This window comes from Montipora capricornis, chromosome 2 (genome assembly GCF_036669925.1).
Source record: "Montipora capricornis isolate CH-2021 chromosome 2, ASM3666992v2, whole genome shotgun sequence".
In the NCBI taxonomy this organism is placed as follows: Eukaryota; Metazoa; Cnidaria; class Anthozoa; order Scleractinia; family Acroporidae; genus Montipora; species Montipora capricornis.
In genome coordinates, this window is record NC_090884.1 from 3332353 (window position 1) to 3347595 (window position 15243).

The 15243-nt window shown below is 36.2% G+C and overlaps 1 protein-coding gene across 1 annotated transcript in view; it reads left to right on the plus strand.

Annotated features, from left to right (window-relative positions):
- Window positions 1–12379, plus strand: part of LOC138038462 (casein kinase I-like) — a 12660-nt gene extending 281 nt beyond the window's left edge. Inside the window, exons 1-11 of the mRNA XM_068884331.1 lie at window positions 1–164; window positions 304–344; window positions 426–495; window positions 3155–3303; window positions 5892–6126; window positions 6670–6755; window positions 7053–7137; window positions 7830–7978; window positions 8409–8519; window positions 10801–11021; window positions 12022–12379. The exon at window positions 1–164 is cut by the window's left edge and continues 281 nt beyond it. Of these exons, the coding sequence (XP_068740432.1) occupies window positions 1–164; window positions 304–344; window positions 426–495; window positions 3155–3303; window positions 5892–6126; window positions 6670–6755; window positions 7053–7137; window positions 7830–7978; window positions 8409–8519; window positions 10801–11021; window positions 12022–12082 (1372 nt within the window). The 3' untranslated portion in view covers window positions 12083–12379. The remainder of the gene's footprint in view (window positions 165–303; window positions 345–425; window positions 496–3154; window positions 3304–5891; window positions 6127–6669; window positions 6756–7052; window positions 7138–7829; window positions 7979–8408; window positions 8520–10800; window positions 11022–12021) is intronic.
- The last annotated feature ends 2864 nt before the right edge of the window (window positions 12380–15243 follow it).

Consider the following 15243-nt stretch of genomic DNA (forward strand, 5'->3'; position numbering starts at 1 on the left):
GCTTAACGACCGCGAGAGAGACAGAAAAGTTTCAAGGCCAAGTAGAGGCAGTCTACAGTCACCACGAAATAGCTCTGGTTCTGGGTCTGGGGTCATGATGGTTGGACCGAATTTTCGTGTAGGGAAAAAAATTGGATGTGGTAACTTCGGTGAACTTCGGCTTGGTACGATCCTTCAACCATAGTTGACGACCATTATATTTTTGAATTTGTTGTACACATGCCTTGCCTTTTTAACGGCATTGAGTCCAGATGATCGTTACTTGCTTTCAACACTAACTTTTTGACTCTCCTTTTTTATTAGGGAAAAATCTCTACAACAACGACCATGTCGCCATCAAACTGGTCAGTCGTACAGTCGTAACCACATTTTAATGTGCGTACATGTCTGGCGAAACTACAAATATCATGTCTTTGTCTTTTCAGGAACCCATGAAATCGAGAGCTCCACAACTTCATTTGGAATACCGGTTTTACAAAGTACTCGGAAATGCCGGTAAGTCATATTTAGTAATTCATGAAGCTCTTTTAAAACTTAAGGTGCTACCGTGCGAAAAGTTGATCTATGGCGTGCAGGAAATGGTAAAATATTACAGTAGTCTTTTGTATTTCTTTTTAACGGCCCGTTGACTCTTAGACACAGCGAGGATTATTTTTTAATCCTCGCTGTGTTCTTCGACAAATGTAATTTTTCCTCGTTTTTCAACTTTTTTGTGTTATATGTTTGTTTATGGTATTCCACAGTGTTGCTCTATCTATATTACAGCGGGCCAGTCCGGTGCGATTAAATGAATGTCTTAATTCAGTACTCATAATCCTTGTACATTTCTAGATATTGGTGATAGGGAAATGAGCTTAATTTCTTGTCAAAAAATTACTTGGTCTTTATGGTTGAAAGGAAAAATTGCCCTTCCACTTTCGGAGTCGAATTTCGTCTCTGCATGGCTGAAAGATCGATTCATTTAATTTTATTCTTCAGAAATTGAACTCGTCGTCTTCAGCGATGTCTATCACAACGCAGTTCATTTAATTGTCGCGATTATAAAATTTGGTTCTTTAGAAACGTATTTTAAATTCCTCTGCTTTTAGGATCAGTGCAGTGGTCGTTGTGTGTGAACTTACAAATGTGCTTTGAGAAAATAATGTAGAATTGGTTATTATAGAAATAATTCCATTATCGCAACGGCGTACTCAAAAGCTAGATAACACATTTAGACCTCGTATTGAGGTGGAATTGGGCTACAAAGATGAACATTTTTCATCATCAGGGATAATTTTGTCATCAGTATGATGGTAATGTGACTTTTGCGGTCCCCTTATTGGCTCAACTTCAGTAACGTCATTTGATTGGTCCTCAGAAGGTCAACTAACAGTGGTGTAAATACACTTTTTGTGTTTGAAAGGTGATATTTTTGAAATGCACATCTGAAACATGCCATGTTCCAGAGTCTTTGATAGATCAATTTAAAGGCAGTTGTTGGCTATTGAGACAGTGAATGGCAAATTTGTTAGAAACTAAGCACAATCATTTCTTACTGGGGCTATTTCTTCAAAGGTGGATAGCACTATCTGCTGGATAAATCAATATCCAGTGGCTAAGTCATAGTGAAACCAATTGCCCTGTCCATTGGATAGTGATTTAGCGGGTGGATAACATTATCCACCTTTTAAACAACTGGGGCCTAGTATTTGTGGCTGGTTGAACTTTGATCTAGTTTCTTTTATTGATTAAATTTAAACCAATGATCAGTCACAGGACTCTATTAAAAAGTCTCATGGTTTACTTGGTGCTTATTTACACCTCAGAGTGGAAACTTGCTACTCTAATTGAGGCCAAAGGTTGATTCAACTTTACTGATATTATTTTTTTTGTTATGAGTGACTGTTGTACTTTTTTCAGTTTTGAAGTTATAAATTTTATCAGGAAAATCTTGAAAAAAGAACATAAGGGGTTTCCTGGAGATAACCCCAAAAGAACATTGAGAAAGTCAACATAGAAGACATGTCTTTAAAATAAACTGGTATCTTGAATAATAATAATAACAATAATAATAATAATAATAATAATTTGGTAGGCAAAAAAACAATAAATGAAAGTAAGTATAACCTGAAAGTGAATTATGCTGGTGAACTTTGAACAATAAACCAGACTTTCATAACTCCCTTTGGTCACTTCTCTGCCTTCAACGGCCTCTTTTTTGCCTGAAGACTCACTGAAAAAATATAAGGATCACTATAAGGTCTTCATAGTACAGGATCTTCATCTTCAGACCTCACGGTAGAGTGCTTTTTAGGAGAGTAAAGAGAATTTTCAGAAAGAGCGTTGTTTTTCTCTGAAAAATGGAGAGACAGGAAGTACATGTAGACAGGAATTACATGTATATTGCACATTTCACTTGTTCTCAGGAAAAGTTTTCTTCCTGAAGTTGACATGCCATTCATTTCAAGACTGATTGCTTTAAGTACATTCTAATAAAATAATTATTATATTTACAGAGAAGTAGTGATTATTGACACATTTCAGTTTACTTTATGTGGATTTTCCAATTTTGTATTATTATGTTGGCACTTCCTGGTGTTTGATTGTTGAAAGGAAAAAGTTTTGCCCTTTCAATATTAAATTTTGAGTGAAAAAGGATTTTCATTTAATACTGTCAATATTGGTTTGTGCCCCTGTAAGTTTTGCAGAATTTTATTGGTGCATTCACCTTGAAATAAGCCTTTGCTGAATAACGATAAATAATTATAATGCATCCCCTTTTGGCAATGGCTTATTTTGATATACATTGTATGAAAACTCTTGAACAAAAATTACATTACATGTTCTTCAGGATATTTGGGGAAACTGGTTCAACTCCTTGTTTTTTTTCCCCTGAGAGTTGTATGTTGTTTTTAGTTGAATTTAAATACGTCAAAATTGGACTATTGGATTTTAACAACGGTTTGATTAGTTTAAAGTAGCAGCCCAGATTATTTTAACAAGTTTTCTTGAAAGTCCAGTTCAAATACACTCTCTTTAGTAACATAATTTATTATGTGTACATGTAAGATTCATTGACTGTTCTTTTCACGTTTTTAAAATTCTTATTTTTTTTGCTGACAACTCGTGACATTTTAATTGTGCTCAAATGATGTGGTATCAAATTCTTTTGCAGATGGTGTACCTCAAGTTCATTACTTTGGGCCTTGTGGGAAGTACAATGCATTGGTCATGGAGCTTCTTGGACCAAGTTTGGAAGACTTGTTTGATCTCTGTAACCGACAGTTTAGCCTAAAAACAGTGCTTACGATTGCAATTCAGCTAGTAAGAGCCATTTATCATTATGCATTTATATGTGTTTACTTCTTCACGGCTATCCAAGAGTCCTCGGGACAGTTAACATAATCAAGCTCTTTTGGTTCACATTTTGATCATGTCATGTTGCATATCCTAGGACCTGCAACAAATTTATTGTTTTTAATTTTTGAGCATGCATCACACCAAGTGTAAAGAGAGGAACTTAATTTAATGACGAAGGTGGAGAAATTTCTTGCCATATTGATCATCATTAAATGTATAAGGCATCTTTAATTTGATATTATTTCAGCTGTCTTACATGTATTTATTGGACTGACAGTCCTACAGTACATACTACAGACGGAGTTTCCTTAGTAAGCTGTGGCATAGTGATACTCCGTTTTCTGAATTGGCAATAAAGAGTTTAGTTCTTTTCACTGAAGAACAGTCTAATGATGAACAGGAAGATGACGATGAAGTTACATGTAGTGTTGAAGAATAATGATGATGTTGCCTTTTCATGTCCTCTCAACCATACTACCATCTTAAATTCCTTAGCCCATTGAAGAAGAAACTGCCCCTCAAGTGACATCTTCGTGCGGGAACTTTACACGTGGGCGTGAAAATTTCTCGCTCAGTCATCTGCAAAGTTGACTGCCCTCAACTCATTAGAGATTGTTCAATACTTTAGAAATTGTTATGTGTATGTGTAAATTTCTGGCACAAAATTAATGTTATAATGTTGCTTCCGAATGGTTCATAAATGAAAACATTTGTTTCAGCTAGAACATGCGCAATGTCCTGATACTCTCCCTTCAAAAAGGATATACCTTGTATATTTTAACCCATTGATTATGAAACTGCCACCCATTGATGAGTAAAATCGCCTGGTGTTAAGCAGAGTAGTGTCACTTGAGAGGCAGTGGGTTACAGTGTTCGACACTAATGCTTGCCTGATTTCCCGGTGCAAGTGAAATATGTCCATGGGCTAGTAAAGCAACTCTAAAACTTTCTTGATCGGGCAATCAGAATTTTTGTTCAACTAATATTCTAGGAACGCTTTGATTTGCAACGAAGAAAGTGACTAGTAATATGACGTAGTCACCGCAAACATGATAAAAAAAAAAAAACAATGTTACATCTCCTTGTTGTCATTTATTTTTCTGTTAAAGATATAGTGGTACAAACCTCAAAACAGATTGGAAGGAGGAACGTGTTTGCAGCTGCCATCTTTCTCAGCGCAAAAAGAATCTTTGTTACAATGGAGCCCAGTTTTCACACGGCCAAATATGCTTCAATACTTTGATATCGAACAAGCGCACAAGAAAATGCTACTTTTTGTCACGCAATTTCAGCCAGCTTTTTGAAAGGCTTAAAGAACATTCTATTCTGGACAAATGGCATTTAATTCAAAACCAGCCTAATCTCAGAGAGATATTTACAAGGAAGCTCCCCTGATCTCCTATAGAAAGGGAAAATCACCCAGAGATTTGCTTGACAAAGCAAAGCTGTGAAGGCTACTAGAACACCATGGACACGCAGCAAGAGTTGCGTTGGTCTGTCAAACCCATTTTACACCAAATTGACATTTTTACAAGCCTCCTTTGAGTTTAAATGGGCAACAGGTCTTTAGAAGGTGGGCACCCAAAAACAACCATGGGCAACCAAAAAAACAAAACTGGTTGCCCAAAGGGCAAATTAGTGAGAAAGTAAGTGCCGAACACTGGGTTGGTGAGCTTTTCTCTAGCAATACCATATTTACCTGCGGATAGGCCGCACTTTTTTCCTGGAAAAATATGACCGAAATTAGGGTTGCGGCCTATACATGGGTACAAGCGTTTTGGCACCTCATTAATATGCAAGAAATCTCACGATTGTACACTAAATTGGCATTTTAATGTTCACTTTCAATTGTTACTAACTTACAACACATATGTAACTAAACACTAAGTCCATATCTTCGAAGAATCTTGATTTTCTTTGCAGCAATGAGCGCATCAAAAGTTTTTTAACATCTCACTCGTTCGAAGACGTCCAACACAGCTTGCACGGAATAGGCAATTGGAAAATTGATCACGGACTGTATAACAGTTTTTATTTAGATATTCTGAAAGTTGTAAACACATTACAACTTGTTTACGATTTTGCGAACATGTATAGGAGCGTTACGCTTCATTTTACTTGTTTTTGTATATAAGTTTCAAAAAAAATTTGTCTTAAGGTATTCTGTGTATAAAATGTTAACGAAAGAAAAGTTTCAGTTTATAGTTTGAATGTTTTCACGTTCATGTAGAAATTATTGTTGCATTAGCTGTTGTTGATTTCAAACTTCGCTTTATTTATCCCGGTACTCAACCTCACTGTTTTTTTTCCCGCATGAAAACCATTGAAAGTTCGGGGTGCTGCCTATCCACGGGTAAATATGGTATTCCTGTTTTTCAATTTGAAATAAAGAGTTTGGTTCTTCCACTGTAGAATGGTCCACTGTAGGAAGATGACGATGGTGTTGGGGATGAAAATTATGATAGTGATGAGGTTTCCTTTGACAAGAGCAACATTGCAAGTAGTAGCACTTCAATCTGTAATTTCGTGGGTTTTTTTTTTCTTGCTTGCAGATCTCAAGACTGGAATGTGTTCATTCAAAGAATATGATCTACCGGGATATAAAACCAGAGAATTTCCTGATAGGACGGAAATCTACAGGGAAGGAAAAAACAATTCACATTATTGACTTTGGTCTAGCAAAGGAGTACATTGATCCAGAGACTAAGAAACATATACCTTATCGAGAACACAAAAGTTTAACAGGAACTGCTAGATACATGAGCATAAATACACATTTAGGAAAAGGTATGTATTTAAAAAATTGTTTGATTTATTCAGTTACTGCACTTTTCATAATTCTGCAGAATTTGACCTTCAAGCACAACAACCAAACTGTGTTTTGGTGTACATCAAACCTTCAAAGGACCGTGATACTAAGCTAGTCTGATTCAATGTAACAGAAAACGTTAACCTTGTAGCATATGCTGCCAGTGAAAACTAACCTCAGAAACATGTGAAAGGGAACCTGGTCTCTTGAAACTCAAAATAAACACAATTATTATTTTGTGAGAAATACTGATTTATGTCACATTTTGTTTAAACTTCCAGGTACTTCTGCCATTTTGGATTTGATAAGTCATGGTGGCCTCTTTTGGTTTACAGAAAAGAAGAATTATGGCATTTTTGTTAGGCATTTAGGATTAAACAAAATAGGGGATGATCTAGTTTTTTTTTTCCTCGAATTCTGGATTGTTGGGTTTTCAAACAAAAAACTTTATGCCACTACTTCAACTTTTCACCAAAAAAGAAACTTTCTTTTCAGTTACTGACTGACTTTTTTTGTCTCAGAGCAAAGTAGGAGAGATGACTTAGAAGCACTAGGGCACATGTTTATGTACTTTTTAAGAGGAAGTCTTCCATGGCAAGGCCTAAAAGTAAGTTACCTCTTCCTTTGTTGAATATTTAAGTATGGGATTTTATTCCTTGTACCATAAGGGCAGAAAATAACCCTCAAAAGGGCTGCACGTACAGTGTAACAAATCTTTGGGGTGTATTTACATTCCAAGCCTCTTGTACATATACAGTAAGGTGCATGTTTTGTTGAACATGAAATGTGACCCAAACGTTCTCAGAATGTGGGTGGGCCTTGACATAAACAGTGGGGGCTTGTTCTTTAAGACTAGCAGTTTTAATAACTATTTGCTTAGGAATATTGTATTATGCTATTACAGGCAGACACACTTAAAGAAAGATACCAAAAAATTGGTGACACAAAACGCGCCACTCCAATCGAAGTCCTTTGTGAGAATCATCCTGGTTGGTATTGTAACACCCATCTCATTGTACTGTACCTAAATTGCCAATTTTTATTCGGATAATGTGTTTTTTTGGAATGACTGAACATGTTTAAATTGTCACAGTAAGAAAGGAATTATGTCTTCAGTAACAAAAATATCAATGTTAGATCTCATAGTCATTGTTATAATACTATATCAATATTACATGTCTATCTTGCAATATTTAATGAAAATTAAGAGATACATATACATACATGTAGTAAAATTAAATGTTAATTAAAAATATTATTTTGGAGATCTTTGAGTTGTAGGCATCATTTATATTATAATGGATTTTCAACAGTCTTTGATTTTCTGGGATGAGAAAAAAAACTTGGTAAATTTAGTAAGGGAAACACCAATATTATTTTCATCTGAAGGAAGGGCCTTCTACAAAATATACAGAATGTCATTAACATGTACAGGAGTATTTGTGCCGTGATAGATTTTTCCAATCATATCAGTTTATATTGTGGGCTCAAAAGAAATGTTATAAGGTAAATACTGTCCTCTATTATTGAACATCTGTCACTATTACTGATAATATATTTTGCTTGCTGTATGCATTGAAACACGGACAGCTGTCATATGTAATTATGTACTTTAAAGTTTCCATGTTCATGTTGTAGGAGTAAAGAACTCATAAGTGAACTTTTTTCTCTTTAAATGCAGATGAGCTGGCCACATACCTACGTTATGTTCGCAGACTTGATTTCTTTGAAACACCAGATTACGAGTATTTAAGAAAACTTTTCAAGGATTTATTTGACAGAAAAGGATATATTGAAGATGGTGAATTTGACTGGACACACAAACAAATTGTAAGAACAATATTTTTTATGATTTGTTTTGTTTCATTTTGAGTCTTGCGGAGAGAAGGAAAAAAATGTGGCTTTGTTTTCAATGCACAATGTGTTGTGCAACTTGCGTCACTATGTCTTTGTGATGATAGTTTCCAGTTGTAACCGAGCAGAACTACAGTATTTATGTAGTGCTGTACCATTCTCAAGTATGTTAATGTACCTTAGGCAATGTCTTTTGCATCTGGGCTGGTACATGTGTATATGTTAGTATTGTTGAGTGAAACATTGTTCAGTGAAATAGTTATGCTCTAGTGGGAACTTCCCATGGTCATGATCAAGAGCATGGGTTTGAGGTGAATGAATGAATGAATGAATGTGTTATTGAATATATTTTGGCCTACACTGTATGTCTTCCTAAAGCCATTTGTTTTATGTTATATATCTGCAGCCAAGCCCAATTAATTCCCATTCAGATCACCACAATCCGAGAGATTCTCAGGCTCCTGCTGGATTTCAGAAAGGAAATGAGAGAATTACAACAACATCTGGGACAAACAAGGTACAAGATGGAACATTCCACATGTGGGGCTCCTTGCTTTGGCTTGGAATCAAACTATGGGACAAAGAATTTTCTTGACAATTTCATTCTTCCTATTTTTGGTGGATTGTAATACATAAGTCAGTTGTAGTGACATTTTCCATGAGCTCTTTACAAAAGCTTTTAATCTGACTGTAAAAATTGTCCATGCAAGTGTATTCCTCTGGGTGAAAAAAAAGTCTATTTATTCAATAATATTAATTAATAATAATAATAATAATATAATAATAACAACAACAACAACAGCAACAGCAATAATAATAATAATAGTAATAATAAAAATACACTCACTTGATATTGGTCACAATTACCTGGAAAGAGGATATTTTTTCATAAATTAATGTACATGTACACTTTATGATCATTCCTGTGCACCATTCATATCTCAGGGCTTGAAATTGCAACCAATACAGTCGCAAATGCGACTGAATTTTTTCCCTTTGCGACTAAAATATCTGGAGAAGTTGCAAATTTGCGACTTGTTTTCATCTTCGCTCTTTCGAAACCACATTGCTGCTCTTTTTACTAAAATAAATGAAATGACAAAATTATTTTGTTTCTCGCCTTGAGTTTTCTGTCAATTTGAAGATAGCGTAATTGTAGCATAATTTCACTGCAATGTTACGTGCAAAACTCCATTCCTTCAATATCATTCGCCATTTTCAGTGGTTTCTTTCAACACAAGTATTGTGGGCTCATATTTTGTTTTGCTACTCCGTTGACAACGCAATGCAGCGCGGCGATTGTGGTTGGATTTTTTCATTAATCTCAAGCCCTGTATCTATTGTACAGTTGACATCTTTAAGGGTTTTCATGAGCCTGTTGCAAAGACATGCACATCTTTGCCAACGCTGATTGTACACAATGTACCTTTTGGCAAAAAAGCATGAAAACCCTTTAAAGCAGTGCCAATAGTTTCCTTTTTCACTACTTCCACTTTAACCCTAACTCTAACTCCGTGGGACTTAACAGATCCCACACACTATTCGAAAAGATCATGCCACAGAGTTACTGTTGTTGGAGTCTGGCCTGAATTCTCCAGAAAAATATAGCTGGCTTGGCAGTGATGTTTCAAAAAAGCTTATGGTGTATAATCCCATGTAAGCAAAAAGAGCCATAAGTCAAACGGGTGCTGGAGCGTGTAGATGGAGTGGAACTGGTTAATATAGTAGGTCACATTCAGCATCAACATTGGCTGAATTATTTATCCACATTGGCAGTGTTTGGTTTTAATAGTCTGCTGGAGGTATGTCCGGGATTGACTCTAATGAGATGCCAATGGAATTTAATAAGTGTCACAAAGTGTCCCCTTGCTCTTTCCTGCAACTTCAACTTGGTATACAGGCAATAATAAGGTCACAAAGTGTCGCCAAAATGTTGCTCCTTAAGTAAAGATAAACCTAAAAGTAACGCTAACCTTTACCCTTACCTTATTGTTAGAAATAGGTGGCAAAGGCTAAAGCCGTGTTCACACTCAACGTTGATTATGATCAACTGAAGCATAATTCAGGCTATCATTCCCCATTCAATTTCATTCAATTACGGTTCTGTTCACATCACTGAAAATTCAAATAGGGGTAACCCCTACGGGTTAATCTCGCAGTGTGAGACAAAATGGCGCTCTATCACATGATTGCCACTAATATCATCACCATGCTTGAGGCGAGAAGAGAACCAAGGATAGCTTCAGAGAATGGAAGAAGACAAATCCAAATCTTTGCTCCATAAAGTGATTAAAAGTTTCGTCTGCTCATACCACCACATATTTGCTATTCTGTTCAATTACGCACTGCAATTACTTCAAAAAATCCCCTTGAGGTTGTTTGAAGTAATTATACAATGTACTCCAATTATAATTAATCAGAGAATGTAATAATATTAGTTGATGTGAACCCATTTCATATTTAATTCGGTTATAATTTGATCATAATTGAAGCCTAATGTGCACACTGCTTTAGACTTGCGATGGAAAGCACACTTGAGGTTGGATGTCAAAATTGGGTGTGCATTGAATTACGTGCAATCTTGGATGGAAGTGGTCTTCTGTGGGAGCTAATGGCCACAAAAACAAATGAAATTGTTGATTAGAATTTCACCTAACTGTTCTGGTGTATTTGATGCCCACTAAAAAAGAGATAGAGACTGAATTTGCATTTGAATTTCAAACTCTGCATGCTTTGGGAAAGTTCAGTAATTGTCAAGGACTTTGTAATCTTAACTGATCCTTCACCCTCTTTTTTAGTCTGGTCAAGATAGGAAGGGTGCTTGGGCTGACAATGTGCAAGGCTACAAGTCTTCAGGTCTTCTCCCGCCTTCTACAGATAGATTAGGAGGTTCTGTGCAAGTCGTGAGTTCCACAAATGGTGACCTTCTGCCGACTGAGGACACCCACCAAGGAGATGGAAAATCAGGCACTCCAATACATGCACAACAACCTGAAGTGGAAGTTGTTGAAGAAACAAAGTAAGGATTCACATTAATACTCAAAACTCTAAAAGATGTCTTTGCATCAATTAAGACCAAAAAATTAATGCTTTTGTTGCCATGAACCATTGAATTGCACTGGAGCTGTTCTTTGTTGTTTGCGGCCAAGGACCACGAGGATAGACATTTCAAGTTAGGAGATGGTGTCTTCAGAAAGTTGACAAGAATTATATGTGAATAGCTCTTGTGTCATAAATATATTTCATATCTTCACAGTGGGTGGTCAAGAATGTTGTGCGTGTGAGCTATTAACCCTTTTGACTCCTCAGCCGGTCTGAACTGGCCATACCTAGTGTTTTACTCTGTCTAACTCCAGACGATTTTACTCGTCAGTGGGGAACCCCTGGAAGTCAATGGGTTAAAGTACTAAAATAAAATTAATTTAGATCTTTACCCAGTTTCGACCAGAAAACAGCATGACAGTGCCCCTTTAATTAGACAGCTTAAGTAATATTGATATGCATAGACAGACAACTCTTTGGCAGGGTTTATTTATTGTTAGAGTTGCAGAAAGGAAAATCAAACTAGCAGCTTCTGCAGGCACCGGAGCACAAATTAGATAAAACAAAAGAAACAAAAGACAGAAAACAAAACTCCTAATAAGACTAATCCCAAGCGACCAAAAACACAATGCTTTCCGGTACCTGCAGAAAGACCCATCAAACTGGAACAGCTTGCAGTCAAATCTTCGAACAAGAATTTGCTTACTGGTCAGTAATACATTTAAAGGAAGACTCATGTCAAACCCTTTGTTCAGCACTACAGGTGTAGTTCTGCATTGAAGAATTCGATATTTTTTAAATTTTGGAGATCCTCAGAAAATTAGGTAGAATGTTAAGGATTTTAAGAATCTAAAGTTGAGAGCTAGGGCTTAGCCCTAGGGCAAGGTTTGTCCATTTTTTTTTGTAGCAGTTGTTGTCAAAAGGCTGTTCTTAGGAAACTTGTCATTTCATTTAAAGGGTTACTTTTCTTTTTATAGGTGTTGCTGCTTTCTCAAAAGAAGGAAGAAGAAGAAACAAGCAGTTGTGAGACAGAAATGATTCATTTTTTCAGAATATCGTCAACAATCCTGACGGGCATAGAACAGACGTTGTTATGTAGGAACCTTTTTGTAGAGAGTGTCCTCAGTTTTATAATGAAAAAGAAACAGAAAGCAAAGTAGACTCAGACTTATTTTTTGGTTTGTTTTTCCTTAGAGACAGCATCTTCTAGTTAAGATAGTTAAGTATTTTGTAGTAGCGAATTTTACCTGTAAATGGTGAGCTTACCAGTGAAGCTAGCAAAGTTGGTCAACAAAGTGGCCTCAAACTTTTATAAAGTTTGATCACTAAGTTTCATTTCACTTGATCTCTTTTGTGGCCTGGCATTGTAGATTTTTTTAGCTTGTTCATCTTTTGCATCTTCGTCTTTCAATAACATACACACACCATTGAATAATTTATTACGTTAGCTAAACATTCACACAGATCATTGAATTATTCCTGGTAATCTCTCACCATGTTAGTTAATACAACACCCTAAAGCCTTTCTTTATTTCAAGTGATATATTACTGATCTGTTGTATTGTAAAAAGATAATATTTGAGTCCAGTGAAATACATTCTGTCAAAGGTTTTTGACACTAATAGACTTGCAAAGGATTTACTATGAATCAATGAAGTTGTTAAGGAAATACAGTATTTATCAAGAGGACAGGTACTGTACCCAATCCATCTCATGGATTTTTTTACTGCAAAGGTGGGTAAAAGGATTCATTAAGCCTGGTTTTCACTAGCAATTTGAGGGCAAGAATGGTAGGTATGGTAAAGTCAGCTACAAGCCTAGAAGGCCCATCAGACCGGTGATTATCTCTGGTTTCTGTAGCATGAAGCAAATAGGAGTATTTCTACTCCCCCCTGGATGGGATGCCAGTCCATTGCAGGGCTACCCCCTGCATTAAATTCGCCAGTACCCATTTATACACCTGGGTGGAGAGAGGCACCGTGAGAGTAAAGTGTCTTGCCCAAGAACACAACACAATGTCCCCGGCCAGGACCCGAACCCGGGGTTTCTGCAATGTTACCGATTTTGGGAGGTGCCTCAGCTACTGCGTTCGACTCCAGATCGAGTAGTTCGGGTCCTGGCCGGGAACATTGTTTTGTGTTCTTGGGCAAGAACTCTCAAGAACTTTACTCTCACAGTGCCTCTCTCCACCCAGGTGTATAAATGGGTACCAGCGAATTTAATGGTGGGGTAACCCTGCAATGAACTAGCATTCCATCCAGGGGGAAGTAGAAATACTCCTAGTTGCTTCATGCTACAGTAAGCGGACATAAGCGCCGGCCTTATGGGCCTTCTAGGCTCGTAGCAGACTTTACTTTTTACTGATTTTTTTAGTGTAATTGACAGAATTAATTAATGACACCTAAGAAGTTTCAGGACTTTTGAGAAATGGGTCCCTGTGCTGTTTTTTTCCAAATTCCTGAAAACGTTCCTGTCCTAAGAAAGCATTTGTTAATTGTGCTCTGCTCTTTCTAAAAGGTTAGTCTTATAACCATGTCTCCAGAGGATAAAAAATCCTGAAAAGAATTTTAATGTTTTGAATGCAATCATGTCACTTTGAATCTGCCCAAAAAGTTCCTAGGCTTTTGAAAATAACATTCCTTACTTGTCTCTTGAGATCAAACATGTCCAGTTAAATTTAATTCTTTTTTTTATTTTGTCCATTGGAAATGCTAGTTTTTGTCTCGAGCATGGCTGAGTTTGAACCTTAATACCGGTAGTTTTGTCAGATTGTGCACTGTTCAGTCAGCCACCTCAGATCAAAAAATGAACAGTTTAAAATATTGCAAATTAAATCAAGGAACAATGACAGTTCACAGTAAATTTAATTTTCCACTGCTTAAATTGGAATCTTCACTTGAGTACCAATCTGTAATATAAATAATTCAGATAAAGCTATTTTAGTCAAAATGTCCTCTTCCTTTTACATCTATTTCCCTCGGTACCAGTATTTCATTTTGTAAGGCAAACCATTTGGGCAAATAAGATCTGGCAATTTCTCTTCTTGCAGTCTTAACACAAGGTAATGGAACAGGGTGATTACTTGAGAATGTTACAAACTTGTACTGGTGCAAATTTGGAGCATAGCGTGACATAATTTTTATTGAGACCAGTATGATCAAAGACATCAGTATGTACATACATTAGACAGACATGGAGATTAATCAGTAGTTACAAGGGTAGCATAGACAACATCACAGAAATTGCAGTTGTGCATAGAGAACTGCTGAAAGCAGTTGCATCTTAAAACTCTTTTAAATTCCATGCATGCAAATCCCCAACACAATTTTGAGATTAAGTCACTCTTTGTTCGCAGTTTTTTCTTTTTCGTAGAGAAGACTGTTGAATCTGTCTTGGCGAAACTCTTTTGTATCAGTCAGTTGGCTGGAAGTATGTGTAGATGGGAATGTGAGGGCAGGATTCATGCTGGTCTAATGTATACGTAAAGAATTCCCATGCAGATCTAACTCTTACCAATGTGAGTTTGTAGGAGTCTTGTGTAAACACCCTGTTACTCTCATTCATCACTAATCAGTATTTTTTGCTGATTTGTTATAATTGTACATAAATTAGGTGCTGTTATTGTCAAGTGCTGATTCTTTGCCTGTGTAGAGTTCATCTGGTTTGTACAGTCTAGGGAAAATTATTTTCCGTGTTGTTAAAAATGTTTAAAGAAAGTCTTAAATCTTTGTATACTAAAAATGATTATTAAAAAATGTCTTTAACGAACATTCTCTGGTTGTCTTTTTTATTTAATAAAATTAATGCTTAGTCTAAGTATAACAGTTTTCGCCTCTCTGAGCACAAATGCTAGATTATTAATAATCACCTTGTTATTGTTATTGTATTTACTCCATTTAACAAAAAGGTACATTATAAGGAAGCTGTTGAGTTAATAATTGGGTAGCCTAAGGGGATGTATAATAACAAATCAAGTGACAACACATGAAAATTAGAATGCAGGATGTTACGATATAGCAAAAACTACTTATAATATTGTTAGAGCTCGGAATTATATTCAATTAGAGTGGTTTTCAATTGAGTATCGAAAGTAATTAGTGAATTACTTTGTTTTTACATTACTTCACTCAGTGATTGGTTTAAAGTTCTTGCGCCTTTTTCAGACAATCACAAGTGAAACCAAAACCAGTTGTGGCTCG